We start from the raw sequence: 23,662 nt of genomic DNA, 5'->3' as shown, positions 1-23,662 counted from the left end.
TTAATGAAATGAGGAAAATACCAAAGATAGGAGGAGACTTTGTGAAGCTTTAAGCAACTTGCCAATGAGACAGTAATTCTAGCGGTTTACTGAAAGCTGAACTGCTTAACTTCCTGTCCAATATTCTGTCAGCAACCACATCCTAGCTGAGGTTAAGACTTTCTTACTTTGGAATTTTTTTAAGGAAAAGGCAGCAAATGATTTACACTTAATTGTAAAGCACCCCACAAAAGAATCCTTATGTTTTTAAAGTTACATGGTCAGTATTCCCTATTGCACATCATTGATTCTGAAGCAGCATTTCTCAAATGCGAGGGGCCCTGAGCGACCCTGGGGTTCCCCAAGACCTTCAGAGGCTCCATGAGCACACCATAAGTGGCCATCATCTCCTTGGCAATGTGCAACTCTGCACATGTGCTGGCGCTCTTGGGCTCCCTGATTGCTCCAGCAGGGCTCACTGAGACTGTTTAGAGATGTAAAGGGCTCCAGAGACCAAAATATTTGAGAGCCGGTGGTCTAAAGGAACTTATACAAATTACAGTACTGATCATTATAAAAGTGTCTGCAGATCAGATTCGGCATGACTTGGACGCCACTGTGGGCATGTCTAGTGATGTCCCCAGGGCACCTGTCTATCCTGCTATTTGGGATTCTTTTCAGCTTGTAGAGCCTGAGGATGTGGACAGGATTCTCTGGAGTGTGAGACCTGCTGCTTGCCCGCTTGACCCGTGCCCAGCATGGTTAATTAGGGCTGCCCGGGAAGGGCTGGCCGAGTGGACGGGGAGGGTGGTGAACTCATCTCTGAAGGAGGGGGTGCTCCCGCCTGCCTTGAAGCAGACGATGGTTCGCCCCCTCCTGAAGAAGCCCTCCCTGGATTCCACTAATTTTAACAACTTTCAGCCGGTCTCGAATATCCCATTCCTGGGCAAGGTGATTCGAGCGGGTGGTGGCGTCCCAGCTTCAGAGGGTACTAGAGGAAACGGATTATTGGGGGGGAGGAACTGGGGTTAGAAACATAGATCTTGCTTAGATACACATTTAATTTTTAGCTTTACTTTAAATGAGAAATGTCAAACTGAAATTTTAAAACAAAATTCTCATATGAAGACATAACTTTTAAATTCAATTTTTATCTACCCTAACAACTTTAACTATAAAATACTTTGTTCTGTTTAATCTAGTTTCTCCTCCTTCCTAGGCCATTTATCATATCTACAGTGCATCCATCTACTATAGTGTTTCTCAACCATTGGTATGGGTAATACTAGTGGTATTTGAAGTGATGTCTGGTGGTACTAGCAGGACCCCCTGGACCCCTGCTGTGCAGCAGTGAGACCAGAAACATGATGCAATAAACAGCGGTAGAAGGCTTAGCTTGGTGGGCAGAGATCCAAAGGATGCATTTCCATGCTCAAAAAAGCCCACCCCTCCACCCTGAGCCTCTTACTGGTGTTTGTCATATCACATCTGGCCTCCCAATCCAGAATTAACTGGTGATGATGTCATTGACAGTTATTTCTGGTGGTAATAGGTGGACCATGTGAAGTGGTACAGCAAATATTGAGAAGCACTGATCTACCTGATTCATGTTGACCAGTAATGACATAAGTTTCATTTGTATTAGGCATTGGAAGATAGGACCACACCCCATGTGCTCTTCTAGCGCAATGCAAGCAAAATGGAGATGGCTTAAAAGTGCGAACTGCAAGCAAATTTCTGCACCCTACTATACACCAACATATCCATCTTTCTTTTTTAAAAACATATCCATCTTTCTTTTTCCCCCATTAAAACCAAAATCAACTGGTTTGATGGTGGTCAGGAATCAAGGCAGAGGTGGTAATTAAATAATTACTTATTAAACAGACCCAAGTATACTTTCCACATTTCAAGTGCTACTCTGCTTGGCCTTATTTTCTGGCAAGAACATTCCAGAACCAACCTGGACCTCCTTTTCAAAAGTGATTTATTCAAGCAGCACTGAGGTTTCAAACCTTTGACTGTTCCCAGAACTAGCTAAAACAAACTGGAGAGTGGGATAGGGTGTTTAACCTATCTCTCCCTGCTGTTTTTCTATTGGATGTTTTATTTACTACAAGACGAAATTCTATCTTTTTTTTTTTCTTGCAGCCTTCGCACCTCCCAGATACTACAAGTCCCATACTCTGCATGCATGGTTTACTTACTATTTACACACCACCAGTAGCAGAAGTAGTGACACTGGGAATAGACAAACTGGCAAACTTGACATTAAAAAAAGAAACTCAGCTGTATGTGAAAACACATAGCAACATTATAGCAACTGAGTAACATTGGTACAACTGAAAGATACAACAGCAAGAAAACCAGACAGAAAAACATCTGCCAGATTCTACTGTTGAAAGTAAAAATTTCAAGGAAGTCTCACAGCTACTTGGACTCCTAGTTAAATCTAAGAGCCACCAAATACATTGCCTTCAAAAAGACACACTACATTGCACACACGCACACGCGCACGCACACAGAAAACATACACCAAAGCTGTTTTTAATGTATACGAATTGCCAAAATTGTCCTCACAATGTCATTTGCTTGTGACACATTATGCAACTATAACATTATTACAGTTCCTAAGATTATTCAAGGGAGGAGAAAGCAAAAATATCAACACTAGAGATGACAAAGTAAAACCATATTTGTTAAGGCATTTCTCATATGCCAAGAAGCCAGCTGACTTGGTCAACAAAAAGAAAAATTGTACAACTATTCCCTCTCCCTTCAAATTATCCTACACACATACAAACATCTCAACTGTTTGGTACTATTATAACAGTATCTCAAGAAATTTTTTTTACTTCTACAACCACCTCCTACTATTGTTCTTAAGGCGCTGGTCAAACCATTTCCTCTTTACAAGACATTAACAGAGATTAGATATTTACAAGGTTAGTATTAATTTTCTGTGTACAGACTTAAAAGCTCACATACAAATGCTACTAAACTGCTCGGACTAAACAGGAAGATTAAAGGAAGAAAACGTAGCAGACTTACTTGAATGTTTTGCATTTCTAGCATTGCTACATTTTCTTTCTTCATGTTTAATCACTATACTGTTGTGTCAAAATTGTCTTCTACATACACCAGGGTTGCCTACAGAAAGCACATGGAGCCGACAAAATCCGTTCCAAACAACGAAGCAACAATTCTTTAGCTGAAAGAGAAATACTTATGCAACACTAATTATTACCCACACAGAAAGTCAAAGTTCAAAAAGTCTGCTTCTTGGACTCTTACATAAAACCAAGAGACTACCTTTGTTACAGTGTTTTTAAAACACTGATACCAAGAGATGTTTACTGTGTTTAATGTCTTGAAGTTATGAACAGCTTATCAGGTTTTCCATAATCTGTGGGTGTCAGCATTTCCCCTTGGACCTCTAGCCTCCACAATTTTACACTGAAGTTATATGAACCAGCTGAAGTCACACAGTACAGGATATCTTATCGCTAATTAAGATTTTGCTTATTCAACAAGATCTGCAAGGATAGTCTAACAAACAAATGCATCTAACATGGTTAAGACACCTAGTAAACCAAGACTACATGGGCTTAGTCACAGTATTTTAGCCCAGTGGTTCCCAAACGTTTTAGCACCAGAACACACTCTTTAAAGCACTATTGGGACCCACCTAGCTCTACGAAACTCAAGAAAGAACTTCACCTTACTAGCCACTCAAGTCTGTCTTTTTATCCTTTTTACTATGGGGGCCCCGCTGGAGCATTTTGCTTCATGTTCATTGGACTGGGACCATTGTGATGGTGTTGTGTTCCTGTCAGCCTGCCCTTCTAAGTAGACTGAGGCACAGTCACCTACTCATGAGTAAACCTGTGGCTCACTTTCCATGGGGTTCAATATATTTTCTTTGTCAGCTCCACAACTCACCAAAAATCATGCCCAGACCCACTGGTGGGTCACAACACACAGTTTAGGAAATGCCCTTTTAGCCTAATCTCACTTCAAGTAACTCTGAGATAATTAGGTAAACTCTTGTACACCATTTTGATCTTTCTGAACTAAAGACCAGACACAAATATGATCAACACCCAAAAAAACTTTGCATTGTAATCCAACTATAGTAGAACACACACAGCTTACCACAAACCACCTATTTCAGAGACAGACTGTAAATTGAATTTTGCTTATTAACCTTCGGTTTAGTTACCCCAACTACATGTTACACAGCACCCCAATTTGTTTTGGGGTGCTCCTGAACACAACTTTGGTCAAGGGTCAGTGCTAGAAATGCATGGAGCCCAAATGAGAGTTACATACCTTTTGTCCAACACTGGTGAGACAAACAAATCAAAATGAAACCAGCGCAGATTCTTGTTTTACTCTCACCTCAAAGAAGCATTCTGAACATTTTCTGAAGTGACTATACTTGCCTAGCCTTGCAAGGCATGATCCCAATATCAGGACTTCCTGCCACTAAAAACAAAGCAACAACAATTTAGGACAACAAAAATATAGGGGCCCCGTATCTGCAGATCAGGTCCACGGGGGCCCCTGTGCTCCCATGGAGGTGACTGGAGCAGAGGCTTCCCCAGACCTCCTAATATTAAAAGGTCACTTCCAATTGCAGAAAAACCAAAAGTTAAACCTTTTTTAACCCTTAAAGCTCAGTCTGAGCCTGGCAGAGATCACAGACAGATGTCCGTGGTCTCTTCTGGGCTTAGAGGACCCTCCAGAGGCAAGGGGAGCAGACACAGGGAACCCCAGTAGATACAGGGGCATGCCTGTACATTCAAATCTCTGGAGTTTCCCACCAAACCATACTTTAATTTCCTTGCTACCTTGCGTATTGAAAAGGATGCAATAGCCCAACCTCATCTCCTCAACTCTTAATAGCCTTTCCCTGGTTCAGTCAATGGGCAAAACCCCAACCCTAATTCAATTATTTTGATCTAACTAAAAATGGCCAATGGAAAAGCACTACAAAAGATTTAGTCAGAGGATTTTCTCCACCTTTATCACCACCACGTTGCTTACTCATACACTTCCATGACACCAGCTCTAAGCCAACCCATGCCTCTAGCAGATAGCCTGCCTCTTTCCTCATCCTGCAGCTCTGCTGTCTCCCGTCTCATCCTCCTCTTGTTCTCCACCACAAGTAAATGAACTGCTATCCAGAGCCTGAAGTCGCTTGAAGTCGCTCCATTCATCCCAGGAAAGGGTTGGGATCTGGCATAACTGTAAGATCCCAGCCCCTCCTCCCACTCCTCCAGCCCCGGGGCCATGCACCATCCTCCCTCCCCCTGCCCAAGAACACCTCCCTCCCACCTCCTCCCCTTTGTTTCTTGCATCGGCCCTGCCGGGGCCCGCCAAGCCTTGGTGAGGAAGCCACCACAGAGACTGGATTCAGCCTTTGTGTGTCACCGCATCTCTGTGCACCAACTCGGCTTATGGCACGTTTGCGACCCTCCTGGGCCAGTGCAAGGAACCTGCGCTGGCCCAACTCATTTTCTGGATTGTGTCCTTAGTACCACATTAACTGTTTGCTTAAGCAAATATCTGTGCTAATTTCATACAAAGATTTTGTCATAGAACAGAAGTAAATGAAAATTTGGAGATCTACAATTGAACAAAAGTGCTAGGACACAAAAGAATTACAAACCACGCAGTGCAACTGTAAACATATTTATTCAGAAATAATTCTCATTGAGTTCAATGCCCTTACTCCCTAGCAAGCAAGTTTAGGATTGTGGCAGTTCTTCTCATTGTGGTAAGGTATCAAATTACATTGTAAACCAGGGGTGATCAAACTTTTTGGCAGTTTGTCGAAATGTTGCCCCAACCCTGCTCTAAATCAAACAGAAGACAAAAATACTAATTTATTAAAATGTACTAAAAATGAATAGAGGACAGGTTCCTTCCTATAACTGTTGCTCAAGTGGTCATAAATACCATACATATAGAAGAGTCCTGCGCATGCACAGAGCCAATTTTGAAAGCTTCTGGAGCTTCATGAAACATTTTGATCCTGCTCCAGAGTTAAAGAGGCTATGAAGGACAAGGAAGCTTTCTTCCGTAAATGGAAGTCTTGCCCTAATGAGAATGAAAAGGAACATAAACTGGCCAAACAAATGTAAGAAGATGATTTGGGAGACTTTGAGGAACATATGGCCAGCAACATTAAAGGGAATAGTAAAAACTTCTTCAAATATGTTAGAAGCAGAAAACCTCAGAGAAGCGGTTAGCCCTTTGGATGGTGAGGGAGGGAAAATGGAGATAAAAGAAGACTTGGAGGTGGCAGAGAATTAAATGAGTTATTCGCATCTGTCTTCATGGCAGAAGACCTCAGGCAGATACCACTGCCCAAAAGGCCCCTCCTGACAAAGGAATTAAGTTCTACATAAGTTAAAAGACATTTCAGACCTAATTGATGAATTAAAGATTAAGAAGTCACTGGGCCCAATGGCATCCACCCACTGAAGACTGAAGTTTATCTCTTGACTAAAATATACAACTTGTCCCTTAAAACGGCTACAGTACCAGAGGATTGGAGGATAGCAAATGTCACACCGATCTTTAAAAAGGGAAGGAGAGGGAACCCAGGAAACTATAGGCCGGTCAGCCTAACATCTGTTCCAGGTAAGATGGTGATATGCCTCATTAAAGATAAAATCTTAACACATAGACAAACAAGCCTTGCTGAGGGAGAATCAGCATGGCTTCTGTAAGGATAAGTCAGCAAAATGGCAGATGTGTTTCAATGTTAAATGTAAAGTAATGCATATTAGGGCAAAGAATCAAAACATATATAGGCTAATGGGATATGAGCTGCTTGTGACAGATCAGGAGAGGGATCTCGGGGTGCTAGTGGACAGCTCAATGAGAATGTCAACCCAATGTGCAGCAGCAGTGAAGAAGGCTAATTCTATGCTTGGGATCATTAGAAAAGGTATTGAGAATAAGACAGCTAATATAATGCCATTGTACAAGTCAATGGTAAGGCCACACCTGGAGTATTGCATCCAGTTCTCATCACTACATCTCAAAAAGGAAATAGAAAAGGTGCAGAAAAGAATGACCAAAACAATTACTGGGCTGGGGCACCTCCCTTATGAGGATAGGCTACCACGATTGGGGCTCTTCCATCTTGAAAAAAGGCGACTAGGAGAGACATGATTGAGACATACAAAATTATGCAGGGGATGGATAGAGAGATGCTCTTTTCCCTCTCACAACATCAGAAACAGGGAACATCCACTAAAATTGAACGTTGGGAGAGTTAGGACAGACAAAAGAAAATATTTCTTTACCCAGCAAGTCTGTGAAACTCCTTGCCATAGCATGGGGTGATGATGGCTTCTTCTAGCTACAGGACAGCTGCTACTAGTGGTGCAGAAAGGAGTGGGATTTGCAGGAGATGCTGACCTGGCTGCTGAAATCAAGACGCTGGTTTATCTTTAATGGATTAGGACCAGGGGAGCTGAGCAACTATCCTCTTCTATGTATTCCAGCCTGCCCCCTGAGATCTTATGAGAGAGCCCTCCTACATACGGTCCCCTAACTGAGGATTGGGGGTGGCAGCAACAGGAGCTAGGACCTTCTCTACAGTGGCACTAGTTCTTGAACTCTTGCCCTGGGAATTTAAGACATGCTTTCATCCTCAATATCTTCCAATGGGGATTTAAAATTTTGTTTAGCTTGGCTTTCCCTGTGTAGTTAGGGTAGGTTCATGCTTATATTGCAAGACAGCTTTATTGCCATTTTCAATATGTTCCACACGTATTACCTTTACTGCAACTGCTTCAGCCTTCAGGATGATTTTTATGCTGGTGGTTTTTTACATGAGTTTCTTTTACCGTTGGTTTTGTGTGGTTATTTCCTCACGTTTGTGGTTGTTTTAATATCTGATTTAATTAATTTGTAATTTAAGATAATTCATAATGTATTTAACTGCTATAATAGTTAAAGCTTGAGGTTCTGGAAAGGTGGGATATAAATGTTTTTAGATAAAATATATATATAATAAAATATTGATAGCCTCAGACACCCGCAATTTTGGGAGAAGAGTAGAGACCAAATTTATTAAATACATTTTCTAGGGACAGCTAATATTATATAAAAGAAAAAGGAAAGCATTACTCATGATATTCATTGTGTTAGTCAAAAAGAAACTGAGGAACTGGATGTTCTTCCCAACCTCAAAGTATACAGTGTACAGTATCCATTCAATAGCAGAGGCACATTTCTGGCATGCACACAACTCCACTACATGCAACTACACAAAGAAGAATGTAATAGAGATAGTCAGGCATTAATAAGGAGATATGGAGCTTCTCTGCTTTCAAATCCATCATTTTTATCCACTATATTAGGTATGACAGAAAGGGACTACCATCTGCCACTTGATACAAGATCAAGGATAGTCTCAACTCAGTTCCTCAAAGCCATATGTCAGCATCAGCAATTTTGATCATAATTTCCATTCTTGTTGGCTTATAGCACAAAGAATAAGATCATAACTATATCCTAAATATAGGAAGCAACTTATCTGTCAAGTGATGTAAGGAACACACTCAAAAGATGAATACCCCTGTGAACAGTTAGAGAGAATTCAATTCAGGTGAACATGGACACCAATTTCAATTGCTAAATAGAACTACTGAACAGCAGAATTCCAATTTTACACAGCAGGTCGTGAGTAACAAAATTCTAATTCTCTTTCAGATAATCTTTATTCCTGTGAGAAAGTTTGCTTTTCACATCAGAAGGACTGTTAAAGCCTCTCAAACATACTTGTCTAACTAAAGAACTCTGAGCACATGTTCTGCTTTTATACCCAATTCCTTCCTTCCCTCCCACTAATTTATTCAGTGACAGAACAAGCTAACCACACAGAGAGCACAAGGCAGCCATTACCAAAGGCACATGAAACAATTCAGTTATAGTACTTAGCAGAAACCAAGATTTTATTTGAACTTAATGGAGATCATCACTCAAACAAGACAGCACATATTTAATATTGACACTTCTAGATTTAACCAAGACTGAAGATTTTCCAGATAAACTTGCAAGGATAAAAAAGAATCTATTCATGAAATCACTACTACACAAAATTCATCAAAGAAAGACAGTCTTCCTAGTGATAATCCCCTTTAGTGCTTCACAGTTTATGCAATAGTCAATTACTAAAGAGGATGAAAGATAGAGCAATCTTTGGAAATAGGTCAGTGCCTATATTTGTAATGATTAACACAGCTTGCTACTAATAGTAACTTTTCTATAAATGGGGAAAGGTAATGTTTAGGCATGACAGCAAATAGTTAGATCTTACATAAGCATGCAGACAAAATAAAGTTGGAAATACATTAGATGCAGAGCACACCACGCAGATAATCAGAGGTGAAGTTTCTGTAGAAAACAATTACTCTAGACCAGTGACTTTCAACCATTTTCATCTCACACCACACTAACAAGGCACTAAAATTGTCAAGGCACACCATCTTTTTATGACAATTAACAAGGCACACAGCACTGACAGAAGTAGCTTGCATCCCCCAGTGGCCCTACTAACAAATGACCCTCCCCCAAACTTCTGAGGCACACCTGAATACCATTCACAGCACACCAGTGTGCCACGGTGGTTGAAAATGGCTGCTGAGCAAGTAACACAAATTTTTAAAGTGTTTGAGAGTAAGTCAACATGGCAGTCAAACGCAATACAAGCATGTGATTTTAAAATGGTGAAGAGTGCTCTAACATTCCAAATGCAAAGACTGTCCTCAGATTTCTGCACCATTCCTATCTCGAAAACAGGAATCTGCAAATCCCCCTGCCAGTGGCAACTGCGCCTGCCAGTGGCAACTGCGCCTGACTGCAAAAAGCATGTATAACAGCTCACATTCTCTCTGGCCTCTCACTTAGGAAACCGCAAAAGCAGGACTCTCTTGCACTTCTCTTCTCCAAACCTCAGTACAACTGAGAAGACTGCATCTCTCTTGAACCCAGTTGCACACAAGTGGTCAAAAGAAAGCAGAATCTTACTGCGCTTGTTACGAGGTCAAGAAAAAGCACAAGAGGCTCTCATTTCTTACTACTACTGTAAACCAGCAAAAATGAGAGATATCCCTGCCTGTCCCCCTAAATTCTCTGACATACCAGAAAAGAGGAGAATATAATTTATCATGCGCACAAATAGAGGTTGGCTAGCAAATCAATTCATCATTTACAGACCTTGCATAAGACGACTTAGTTAAACAGAGGGGATTTTTTTCCAAATGCATCTCTAGTTATACTCTTCTGTCTTATATTTAAACATGGACCAAAACATCACAGGAAGCATAACTTGTTATACTTGAATGAATCCAAAGGAAAAGTAACCACAGCCATTCCTCAAACTGAATGGTTAGCAACCCCTAAAATTGCACCAGAAAGCAGCAAAAGGGCCCTGCTAGAGACAGTCATTATCTGGGTGACACACACACACACACAGGGGTAACCTAGAAGTTTAAAAAGACAATTACAATTGCTAAAGCTGAACTCAATATGGAGACAAGGGTCTGAACAAGCATAATACTGGTTCTGGGCTGATGTGTTTTGAATATCAGGAGCCAGTCTGAAGAAACCTGCTCAGTTCCCCCTTCTCTAGATACATTTCCTCCTCTCATCTTCAATGTTAACCATGGGGTTTAGGTCAGTTTGTGCACAAAATAAAACCACAGTTACACAAACCATGCTGCAAAACCACAGCTTACAAACTCAGTTCAAAGCATGGCTACAATCTGCTGTTCAAGGAAGAGCAGTATTATGTATCAGTCCATCAATGCATACTAAAGGAATACCACTCCAGGGATCATGGGAGGAGAGAAGAAACATCAGTTCTTTAGCCTGACTCCCAATCTGTAAACCATGGGAGTCAACAATGAGTCCATACCAAGCCAAAGTGTAACTATAGAATAAAAAAGAAAACAGTGTCAGAAACACGTGGGAGAAGAATCTCTCTTCTAGTCAGGTTTTGTATATTTGACTAGACTTGTATTTTTAAAAATGTAAATAAGCACACTTGTCAGCAATAGTTATGGGCTGAAACCAAGTGAAGATTCTCTACTCTACATGCAAGTACAAATACAGACAATTTCAACTGCATTTGCAAAAGGCACATAAGACTGGTCCTGAAATTCCAGTGTAGTTCCTGCTTTCTCTTCCTTTCTCCCCACTGATCTGAAGAGAAATTAAAAGAATGTCTTTAAAAACAAGCATGCTGCTTCCAAATACTCCCAAGATTTAAGTCATTATTTATTCCATTGTTTCCTAAACCTTTTTTTTAACTGCACCCTAAATATAGTTTCTCTCTTAGTCCAGCAATACACAGAGTTGGTACATGCCATCATCACCTATTATAAAATTTAAAGAATTCTCTGGATTGCTTGGTGATGATATTGTCAAGCTCCAGAGTGCCAAGAGGGAAACTGTGTGGGACTTAAATTCCAGCTGTGCACCTGCACAGGTTATAGGATGTTTATACGACTGTTAGGAACATCCACATGACCTTTATTTGGGTTGTAGCCCATGGTTTGGGAACGACGGGTTTATTCCCACATCACCAACAACCCACTTTTACCAGTGAATGCCGATCTTCCTCATCTATCAATCGGTAGGCTCAAATCCAGGAAGCCTTCTCTGGCATGTGCACAACTTCTGCACAATAATTTCAACATCTACACCCAATGGAAAGTTAATTGGGCAGTTGAACACTGAAAAATGGGTAGATATATAGACGATCCTACACTTAAGGTGCCAGGTTTTGACTTACCTCATCAGCACCGGAAAACTTTGAACAGGATTCATACTCTACATGGTGTTTGTCAGGATTCAATGTTTAAATGGGGGCTAGTATCTACCCCTCAGTGTGACTGCGGGTTCTCCCACCAAACCATGTACCACATTGTGTCTGACTGCAAACTGAGGGCGTATACTGGCCCATGGTCTGACTTTTTCTATGAAGGTAACTCTGTCCTTGAATGGCTGCATGAAATGGACATTGACATTTGATCTAGTCTAACTGATATACAAGTCCATGTATTATATGCCATAAGCTAAATAAATAAATCTGGCAAAAGTCAAGCACTACATGGGTTTTGGTAGGAAACATACCTGGAGCTGTTGTTGCCCATGCTTCCTTTCTTTTTACCATAATTTAAATGCAAAATGTATCTAATATTAGATTCAATTTTTTGCTCTCTTTTATAAAATCAGAATACGCAATAATCTCACTGAGAACCTCAAAACTAATCCACTTAACCAAAAGATTCTGCTGCACAAATCAGAGACAACTTATGACCCTGAGCAGTTACTCCTCACATGGCAGCTACGTTACAATTCAAAAGTAACTCAGAATAAACTAGTAAGACCTACTTACAACAAAGTAGCCTAAGAGTGAATACATCAGTAAATTTAGTTCAGTATCCTGTCTCCTGCAAAGGCTACCAGGTACTACAAAATACCACTATTACACCAGCCTGTTGATATTTCAACTCTCTGGCAGTTAAAGATAATCTTTTGAAAAGGATATACGCTTTGACCATGGCAGCGGCTTAAACTGACAATAATGCTACTTAATCCTTTCAACTATATGTCCTCTTTTAAAAGCATACTTCTGGTAGTGTTAATTTTCTGGAAAGAGTACATTTAAAAGAAGACTGTGAAAACAGAGACCTACAGCAAAGTGTTAGTGTCACCAAGGAAAACAAATATCCTAACTCAGGAGTCCTCAAACTGTGGATCCAGGATCCACCAGTGGGCCATGTCCCAATTTTTGGTAATTTGCAAAACTGATAGATTAGGCTATGTGCATCCAGAGTTAAACAAGCTGCTATGGGAGGGGGAGAGCCACTGTTGCCCAAATGGCATTTATAAATCAAACAGCTGCCTCTAGGGCCTCTAACAAGTTTGAGAACCACTGACCTAACTCATTACCAAACAACATCCCCCACAGGCTGAGTGTGCTTGTACAAAAAGTTACAGAATCCTAGCTTCTATATTTGATATATGAGTTAAGTGCACATAGAAGCTTATTAGTGGAATGCCATTTCAGACATTTTTACATGAAAAAGACTTGTTTTAAAAAAAATGTTCTACATTGCCTTACCTGTAACTGTTCTGTGGAACTGCTGCTGAGTTCATCTCCAGATTCTGAATCCTGACGGATTTTTTCTGAGCCTTCACCTGCTGAATCATACGACTGATCTTGTAAAAAGCTGGTCTTTTCTATTTCCATACAATCAGAACATGGAAAATGAGATACAGAGAAGGTCCTGTTCTGACTAGAAACTTTCGGAAACTGGAATTCATTAAATTTTTCATTATTTTGGGCAAGGTCCAGGCTCAGGCCAATAGTCTGGCCTGGGCTACTGTTTGGTCCCAGATTCTGATTGGAATCCCGTACTAGGCCTGATACTTGAATGGGAGATGATTTTCCAAAACTAGAAAGCTCTGGTGATTTATTCACATTTTCCGTTGACCTCTGTAACCCATGCATAAGTTTTAGAGAGCTGTTCGGCAAACCACTTGATGGCTTAATAGGCGGCATTAGTGCTTTGCGAGTTACTTCTTTCACATACTGTGCTGGCACATAAAATGGCTTGGAATTTTCATCCTTTTTGACCTGCCACCAGTCGTCATTAGTCTTTTTCACCAAGATGTATCTTTCGCCTTGTTTAATCACAATCCTTTTGTCCTTTGCTTCATATTCATAGTCGTATTCAACTTCAATGTACAACGGACCCAAAATAATTTTTCCACTCTTGTCAGCCATCTTTTAAAATTGTGTTCACCTTTCCAAGTGAAAGGTATGCCACATTATGGTTTCTCTTCCTCTTGTTCCTCAGCAAACTGTAAGAAGAACACACACGTTACCAAAAGCCACCTAAAAGTTTTTTATTGACCCATTCCTTATTTCAGATGAACCAACTAACCAAATCTTCAGAATATTCCCACAACAGGATCCATTCTCAGATCCATCCCTTATCACATTTTTTGGAGCTTCTGAATCTGCCTTCCCCACGATATCCCTCCATCACTGCAATCTGATGCTGTGAGCCAATACAAATGCACTCAACTAAGGGAGTGCATAGAAAAGTGCAAAGTTTCTAGACCAGTGGTTTTCAACTGGTGTGCTGCAAAGCAGCCTCAGGTGTGCCGTGGGGCCAGAGGAATCAGGTAGCGGCCGCAGGCGCAGGGGAGAAGTGGCTGCTTTGACCCTCACACGGCAGCCTAGGAAAAAGGAGCAGTTTGCATCTCCTGCTGCTGAGCAAAAGGAAGGCTGCAAATGAGAGGATTCTCATTTACCTGGGAGTAAGCCCCGTTAAATATTATGGGGCTTACTTCTGAGTAGACATGCCTAGGATTGGGTATCAAGTCCGCCCCACGAGTTGACTGGGCAGCCAGAGAGCTTGGAGGAGGTCTGCGGAGTGAGTGAGAAGGAGGGAGGCAGGAGCAGGGAGGCAGGTCGGAAGGGAGCACATCTGCTGAGGCCTCCAGCCCAAGAACTGGCTGGCCTGGCGAAGGGTCCACGAAAGTCCCTTTTCCGGCCACAGTTGCCTGCAACTACCCAAAGTGACCCTCCCTGCCTTGTCTTTCGCCTTTCAGAGGAAGGGCTTTGGGTCACAATCCTATCCACACTTACCTGGGAGTAAGCCCCATTGACTATTATGCGGCTTACTTCTGAGTAGACATGCCTAAGATTGGGTATTAAGTCCAGGCAGAGAGGTCCAGAGCGAGAAATGAGGGAGACAGGAGCAGGCAAGCAGGTAGGGAGCAGGCTGCTGAGGCCACCAGCCCAAGAACTGGCTAGCTAAAAGGGTCCTGGCGCCACAGTTGCCTGCAATTCCTCAAAGTGACCCTCCCTGCCTTGTCTTTTTCCTTTTAAGGGAAGGGCATTGGGCTACAATACTATCCACACTTACCTGGGAGTAAGCCCCATTGACTATAGTGGGGCTTACTTCTGAGTAGACATGCCTAGAATCGGGCTTTTTGTCACATTCTTTTTTCTTAAATACAGGAGCAGGCAATTGGCACTTTTCCCCACCCCACTCCCTCCCACAGGCACACTCCTCCCCCCCAAATCTCATAATTACAGTTAGCACCTCTCTTACTGTCCCTCCCTTCACTCCTCCATATCTTTCCAAGGTCCAGAATCACTTTCCTCACATTCTCCCCCCCCCACTCCAGCTGAATCCTGCACTTCTTTCAATCATTGCCCCTCACCCCACATCTCTTTCACTATGTGCTCCGTCTGACCTCTCTTTGCTAGCACTTTCTGGCATTACACTTTAACAACATTTTTCCTCCTTTCCAGAATCACATACACTCCAAACTTCATACTCTCCAAACTTCTTGTGAGTCTTTGGCTGCAACCCTAACCACACTTTCCTGAGAGTAAGCCCCACTGAACAAAATAGAACTTACTTCTGAGTAGACCTGGTTAGGATTGTGCCCTTTGTCATGTAATGATTTGATTGTATTAATTATATTAATTAAAAATTAGTGTAGTAATTAATTTTCATCGCTGTCCTGCTGAAGCATGCCTTTGGAACTGCAACAGAAGGCATCTATCCCCGGACCAGATCAAACGGACAGCTCTTCAACCTCTCCAGACTGAGAGCAAAGTCCAAAGTTCAGCTGAAATGTCTGCGTGACTTCCTCTTTGCCGACGATGCAGCTGTCACTACCCACTCTGCCAAAGATCTCCAGCAGCTCATGGATCGTTTTAGCAAGGCCTGCCAAGATTTTGGACTGACGATCAGCCTGAAGAAAACACAGGTCATGGTTCAGGATGTGGACTCACCTCCCTGCATTACAATCTCTGCGCATGAACTGGAGGTTGTCCATGACTTTGTGTACCTTGGCTCAACGATCTCCGACACTCTTTCTCTCGATACCGAGCTAAACAAACGCATCGGTAAAGCAGCTACCACGTTTTCCAGACTCACAAAGAGAGTCTGGTCCAACAAGAAGCTGACGGAACATACCAAGATCCAGGTCTACAGAGCTTGCGTCCTGAGTACACTTCTGTACTGCAGCGAGTCATGGACTCTTCGCTCACAACAGGAGAGGAAACTGAGCGCTTTCCACATGCGCTGCCTCCAACGCATCCTCAGCATCACCTGGCAGGACAAAGTTCCAAACACAGTCCTGGAACGAGCTGGACTCCCTAGCATGCATGCACTGCTGAAACAGAGACGCCTGCGTTGGCTCGGTCATGTCGTGAGAATGGATGATGGCTGCATCCCAAAGGATCTCCTCTATGGAGAACTCGTGCAAGGAAAGCGCCCTACAGGTAGACCACAGCTGCGATACAAGGACATCTGCAAGAGGGATCTGAAGGCCTTAGGAGTGAACCTCAACAGGTGGGAAACCCTGGCCTCTGAGCAGCCCGCTTGGAGGCAGGCTATGCAGCATGGCCTTTCCCAGTTTGAAAAAACACTAGGCCAACAGACCAAGGCAAAGAAGGAAGGCCCACAGCCAGGGAGACAGACCAGGGACACACTACACTTGCTCCCAGTGTGGAAGGGATTGTCATTCCCGAATCGGCCTTTTCAGCCACACTAGACGCTGTGCCAGAACCACCATCCAGAGCGCGATACCATAGTCTTTTGAGACTAAAGGTTGCCAACATTAATGTAAATTAAAGTAAAAATTATTAATGCAAATTAATGTAGTAATTTAATATAAGTAAAAAACTAGTAGTGTGCCTTGACAATTTTAGAGCCTTGTCAGTCTGCAGAGCTGAAAAAGGTTGAAAATGGCTGTTCTAGACAGAGATCTGAAGTCATACAATAGCATCTTAAATAGTATAAACAACAACTTTTCATGATTCATGTGTTAGCCTCTTGGTCTTCGAGTATTTCTAAGCCTATTGTTTCAGTTACTTAACAAAATGGATCACATCTTTTTTTAGCTCAAGACAATCTCTTGCTTACGCAAGGATTTATTTACAAAGCTCAGATATTATTAAATCTTGAGGACAAAAGGACCATTTTGTTTATTTTGCCTCCCAACAGAGGGTTCACAGAAATTTCTGAAATGTATTTCTCTGAGTTCAGTAATTGCTATTCAAGCTTTCCATAACCTCTCTGTCCACACTTACACAGTAAGACCAGACATTAGGAAAGTATTTGAGATCTTTCAAGTTCTATCACCCTGCCTTCTTAAACAGACTTCCATAAATTGTAGTGTACCTCTAATCATGTTTCCATGTGAGCTTCTAGCTTGCTAGAGTTGTTTCTGACCAGCTTTAATGAGGTAATGCATGATTCAGGCACAACTGCAGCTTGGATATGTCCTTTACCCCTATCTATGCTACTAGTAAGTATGACACAGCTTCCAAAAGGTACAAAATAATTCAAGCTCTTGTAATAGTGGTCAGAAATGACCATTTTTATGCAAAACCAACCTATTTCCAACTGCAGGATTTTAATGAGATTCAATTATCTCAGGATCTGATGCTCATGTTCTACAAGCCAACATAATTTCATTTATATTTCACTTTTTCTCACTTAAAACTTAAAGTTCCCCAACAGTCTCCCACCCCTGTACTGATCAGACCCAGAGCTGTTTAGCTTCAGCAAAGTTTCTACATCATGTGCCTTCAGACAATGCATGGGACTGTCCTTGAGTTTCCAAAACCTTCAGCTAGTGCAAAATGTGAATGTTCACTTATAGTCAAAGATGGAGCACTGAAACTACAGACTAGTGACTTCTGATTACAACCTAGCTACAAACACAAGTGATGGTTTTAACACAGTGCTAGAGAGGAGTAGGGAGCACATGAGCTCAAGGGTTCTTAAAAGCTCTGTCTCGAGTTGCCCCAGAGGCAACCCAGCCTGGTCAGAACACCCAACCACTGCCACCAGGGCTGGCAGATCAACAGGTGACAGCAGCCACGCAGGAATAACCCAGCTCACAGTGAATACACATTAATCAGCATCTCCATTACCTTGGCAACAAAGAAATAAGATCCAGGCCCCCAGATACTGAAAGGACAGGTGTCTGTATGCAGCTTGCAAGGGCCCTTTAAAGGCCCATAATGAGGACAGGTGAAAGGCTCCAGGAAACCTAATAGTCCAGGGAAGCCACATGCCAGGGAGAAGTAGAATGTGGGTGAAGGCTAACCCCGTTCCCCTAAACAGTCTGAGGCCTCTTAGTGAGGCTTTAGGAGTCTCACTCTATGCCAGCATCACACACACCCACTAGCTAAAAGATCACCATAAACACTAGTAGGACAGCTCATTCTCACAATGCAAAGCACGCTTTGGTCCTGCAACTGAACCAGGCCGCTTTTAGCAGCAGAAAACACCTGCAAGTAAAAAGTCAATCAGAGCAGGGGTGTCCAAACCCCGGCCCAGGGGCCACTTGCAGCCCTCAGGGACTCCCAACCTGGCCCTCAGGGAGTCCCCAATGAGCCTCTGGCCCTCCAGAGACTTGCTAGGGCCCTTGCTGGCGCTATGCAACTGCACTCAGCATGAGGATGACTGTTCAATCTCTCACCTGAGCTGTAGGACAAGGGCTCCCTACGCTACTTGCTGTTTCACATCTGTGATGCAACAGTGGCAGTAAATGAAAGGCTGCTCTTGCTTTGCGCAAGGCTTTTTATAACTCTTGAGCTACTGCAAGATCTTCATTCATTCATATGTTCCATCTCTAGTAAATTTATTCAAATTTTAAATGTAAATTAATTCTTTTCCCCCCCAGCCCCTAACACAGTGTCAGCGAGATGACATGGCCCTCCTGCCAAAATGTTTGGACACCCCTGAATTAGAAGCTATCTACCTACAAAAGATACTCCCTCCCAAGTCAGCTCCAGTGGCATGCAACTACTCATACTAGCATGGGGATATGTATTTGAATGTACATCTAACAAGTAATAATACAACATGAATAGAGATGCACATCTGCAGTTCCTGTGTCAAGCAGTATACATGCGCAAGCCTGCTTCCACGTCCAGAACTCCTTCTCTGGATTGGGCAAGATTCTTCAAAATCCCCACTCTGTACATTCTTGCCATATGGCCAGGGCTGCAAAGACTGTGATATACAATCAGTAACAAGCCACAAACTGTTAAGCCTGAAATTCTAGGCAATGTTCCAGAGTAGCATACAAGAGATACACCAGTTAAGTTTCGCTCCCACCTCACAACTGCTTCTGCGGAAGGTGTAGGGATACACCAAAATCTGCTTTTTTTTCTTTTAAAGACATCTTCATGTTTAAAAAATATTTTGTATTGTAGGTTGGAGAATAAGAATGCGTTTGGAAGAAGCCAACTCCCCCTGCATAGCCCAGTTCAAGCATCCCAGGAACCTAGCTGGATTATGGCTACAATTTGTAAACACAGGGAAATAAAAAAAGTAAGCTTCAAGAACTAAACATGTCAGTATCCCACTGAATTAAGAGAGGCACTGAGCTTCATGCACACAATTCAGATTCTGTTCCAGCCATTTGTCTAGAACAGTGTTTCTCAAACAGTGAGTCAGGACCCACTAGGTGGGTCGTGAGCCAATTTCAGGTGGGTCCCTATTCATTTCAATATTTTATTTTTAATATATTAGACTGGTATGTGACTGCATTTGGGGAAATGTTACAGACCTGCACTTTTAACAAGCTACTATGACTATACTTTTAACAGTGATAGTCAATAGGACTCGATCCTGGGTAGGATTGCAGCCTAGGATTGTTAAAAATTTCCTGCTTGATTATGTCACTTCCGGTCATGACATCACTTCTGGTGGGTCCTGACAGATTCTCATTCTAAAAAGTGGGTCCCAGTGCTAAATGTGTAAGAACCACTGGTCTAGAAGTCAGAACCAACAAAACTCTGAAAAGTGCTCCTTTGTGTGAAAGCAGAAGGTTTGACAGACTGCACAGAAGTGCTGGCACAGTTATCTGATATCTGTAAGTTGGGGACTACCTATAATGTGTTTTAACTATCATCAGCTTCTAATTATTTATTCCAGTCATATCATCATCACACAAGAAGTTACTGCAACCAAGGAATCATGTCCAACCGCAACATTCAATTTACTCTGGAGTAAGCTGGAGAAGCACACAGAGATAATTAGATTTGATGGGAGGAGGCAGAAGATACATTCATCATCTATATTACAAGCACATTAAGAACCAGAAGGGGGGGTTAATATAGAAAACTGCATTATAGACTAATGTCTACCTTTCAAAGAATGGATTACTGTGGGAGGCAATGAAAACAAAATAGCATGACATTAAGTCTTTTTTTTTCAAAACCCACACACTTCACTGAACACACACAAGTCAAGAAAGGGGTACACAAGATTGACTCCACTATTATAACCCAACCACTTTGCTGACTTTTAAAGCAGCAAAAAAAAATAAACACGGAACTGCAAAAATCCTTAACATGTTAAAAAGCACTGTTATATGTTGGTTTCTGGTTCCACATTTCCCTTCCTGGAAATTCTTTTAAAATCAATTATATTTTGCCTTAGTTTCTTCACAAAAAGCAATAAAAAATCAGAAAGCTGATATTCCAGAACTGAAAAGAAGGTTATTGAGTAGTCTAAATTCAGCCAACAGAGAATTGGAAGAACTCACCACTATTTATGTAACAAAAAAACAAGACAACCGTTTGGTTCTTATACCACAGACCATTGTACTGGCAAACATTTTTCCCTACAGCTGCAGTGAACTGCTGTTGGGATTAATGATGTTAAGACACAAACAAAGTTAGTCATTGAAGCAGTATTGGAGGACATTTAGATCCCCACTGTCATACCAACTGAAGGCCAGATGAAATAAAATCCAGCCAACTGTCCTCTACACAATAGATGTTTTCTCTTATGTTGTGACTTGTCAGCATCTCAGGAACAAGCTTTGATTCAGGCCCACTTCCGTTAAGCCTACGATTTTTGGGTACATTTTGTCTGAGAACAAAATGGGCCCCTCTGGCAAAATAATTGGATTTTTTCTACAATCTATAGTCACTCTAAGACAAGAATTCTGTCCAGTAGAGCAATGCAAGACAAAGGGACTGCATTACTCTCCATTTTTAAGATCAACATTTCTTACAAGAATCAAGTACACAGGAGTCATTTGAAGAAAGAACAGCAGCACTTCTAGTCACCATGGCAGAAAAACAAACACACTATACAACGCCAAGTCCATGGTTTTCATAACAACATTCTCCTCACATTTGCCATGGGAAATCAATTTCACACACTGAAATTTCAACAGAATCATTTTGCTTGACAGCTTGTATGACTCATTTGTACTCAATTTTATACGAAATAGTTTCAAACTGAGCATAAAGATTTAAAAAACCCAGATGACAAGCATGGACAGTAGATAGCGGTTACAGAAAAACCTGCCTAGTCTCTGTGTAACCACAGATTCCAGCAACACTAGGAAGCACCCAAATACAAACAAACAAGCTCTCTAACAGTTTGAGCTTCCTTCAAAAGATAAACTTTGCCATTTAACCTTTCTTGAAAATTGACCAAGTCAGTTTGCCCATTTCTGAACACACTACATACTAAAATACTAAGGAGCTTCCTGCAGCCAACTTTCACAAAATAAAGAATGCTAAAAGGGCACACAACATAGCATCACCATTTGTTCCATGCTCTTTTGTTATTGTCCCAATAACAATGATGAACCATAAATAGCAAAGAAAAATGTGTGGTTAATCCACTGTGACTGCAAACAAACACTGTTCAGAATCTCTTTATAGTTAGTTGGGGCCCAGAGAATGCAGAACTTCCAATCAAACTAACTACACTATGTGACTTTCACCTTCCCACCCCCTTTAACCATCATCATTCTTGTACGGTCACAGACCCAACATAACCCTTTAACCAGTGAAACAAAGTTTCACAATGCATCCTTAATTATTTTGCCCTCTGCTGGTGCATGCAGTTTGCCCAACTGCATAAAAACTTGCAAACATCACACAGACTGCGCAAAACGTAAAACGTGCAGCAAAAAGGCAAGTCACATTTTACAGCACCACTGAAAAATATAACAGTATTCTTCATCCTGAAAGCTTTTCCTACAAAGGGAACTTGTCAAGATCAATTCTGGAAAAGGCCGAGGGGTGGCCATAACAGCAGGATGTCGGCATCTGACTTGTGCATGAACACAAATATTAATGCTTTAGGGCATGAAGTAGTCATTGCCAGTACAAGAAGAAGAAAGCCTCCTACTGGGGACGCTGAAGACTCAGATTCCTACATATTTCCGGAAGCAGACAGTACTTGTCACAGCAAGAAAACTTTGAATTAAAACTGGAACATAAAATGAGGAAGAAATAAGAGTGAGGTTTCCTTCTCTCTCTCTGTCACACACACACACAAAGCTATCAGGTAGTTATATGGAAGCAAAAATCAACCACACAAAAATCAACCCTGGCACACACAATAAAACTTTATACATGTAAAATGAGGAAGAGATAGGAGAGAGAGAGAGAGAGAGAGAGAGGAAAACCTCTCTCTCTCTCACACACACACACACACACACACACTTAAAGTGTATGTACACACACATACTTAAAGTGTGTGTTTGTTTAAAGGATGTATGTAAAGTGTGTGTACATACTTTAAGTATATGTGTGTGTATATAAAGGATGCACATAAATATACTATATATGTATATTTAAAGGATGTATATAAAGTGTGTGTGCGCACACACACTTTATATACATCCTTTAAACACACACACACACCCCTCCCTCCTACAGAAACATGACTTGGTCCTTGAACCCAGGGCCTATGAAAGGAATTTTATCAGGGGGTACAAAGTTTCTTCTGGGCCCCTTCCCAAAGGGGGAGGGGTGCAATGGGGGAGGTGCAATGGGGGCAAAATAGGGCAGGGGGAGGGTGCTGAGAGCCACAGTAGTCTTTGAAGCCCAGGTCTACTAAGCTTCTTGATGCAGAGCTGGCGGCAGCAGCAGCGCCGCGGGAGCCCCCCCCCCCCGGCAGCCGGGATCGCCCGCTCTCTGCCCCTCTCGGGGAGGGAAGCAGCTCCAGAGCAGGGCCAGACCTGCCGCCACGCCCCCGACGAGGGTAGTCAAAGCTGCTGAAAGGGGCTCCGCTCCCCCTCCCGCGAGCGCAGGCAGAGCCTGGAGCCGGCGAGAGACGCGGGGGGGGCGGGCAAGCCACCCCCTCCACCCAGCCACCACTGCAGGAGTAGGGAGCAGGCAAGCAACGGCCCCCCCACAGCGTGGCCGCCCGCGAGGGGGGAGGAGCAACCAGGGCCCCCCCGCGCGCGCCCTTCAACCGCCCCCTTCCCAACGGAAATAACGGTCGCCCTCTCACCTCCCCGCCCCTCACCCACACCGCGCGTCCAGGACGCGCGCGGCACTTACACGACAGGCTCCCGCCGCCTCCTCCTTCCGCTCTGCGCTCCCTCCTTCCTTCCCTCTTCGACTGGCCTCCCGTCGCTCGGCCCCGCCCAGCTCCGCGCCCGGTGTCAGCTCCAGGGCACCCCACGCGGCCAGGCGTCAGAGGTCCCTGTCACGTGCCGGGGGAAGGGCGGGGCCGGGCGAGGGGCGACGGCACCCTGGCAACCGTTGCCTAGTGAGGGACCGGCCCCCTCGCCTCCCTCAGGCTACATCTAATCCACTCTTACCTGGGAGTAAGCCCCACTGACT

The 23,662-nt window shown here is 42.7% G+C and overlaps 1 protein-coding gene across 1 annotated transcript in view; it reads right to left on the bottom strand.

Moving 5' to 3' along the window:
* ARHGAP12 (Rho GTPase activating protein 12) overlaps positions 1-23,430 on the bottom strand; it is a 77,505-nt gene extending 54,075 nt beyond the window's left edge. Inside the window, exons 1-2 of the mRNA XM_066627774.1 lie at positions 23,378-23,430; positions 13,136-13,878 (exon numbers count right to left, since the gene is read on the bottom strand). Coding sequence (XP_066483871.1) covers positions 13,136-13,801 — 666 coding nt within the window. The 5' untranslated portion in view covers positions 13,802-13,878; positions 23,378-23,430. The remainder of the gene's footprint in view (positions 1-13,135; positions 13,879-23,377) is intronic.
* Positions 23,431-23,662: the final 232 nt, after the last annotated feature.

The sequence above is a fragment of the Tiliqua scincoides genome, chromosome 5 (genome assembly GCF_035046505.1).
Source record: "Tiliqua scincoides isolate rTilSci1 chromosome 5, rTilSci1.hap2, whole genome shotgun sequence".
NCBI lineage: Eukaryota > Metazoa > Chordata > Lepidosauria > Squamata > Scincidae > Tiliqua > Tiliqua scincoides.
Note: the sequence above shows the minus strand (reverse complement) of the source record. Positions and strands in the feature narration are given on the sequence as shown.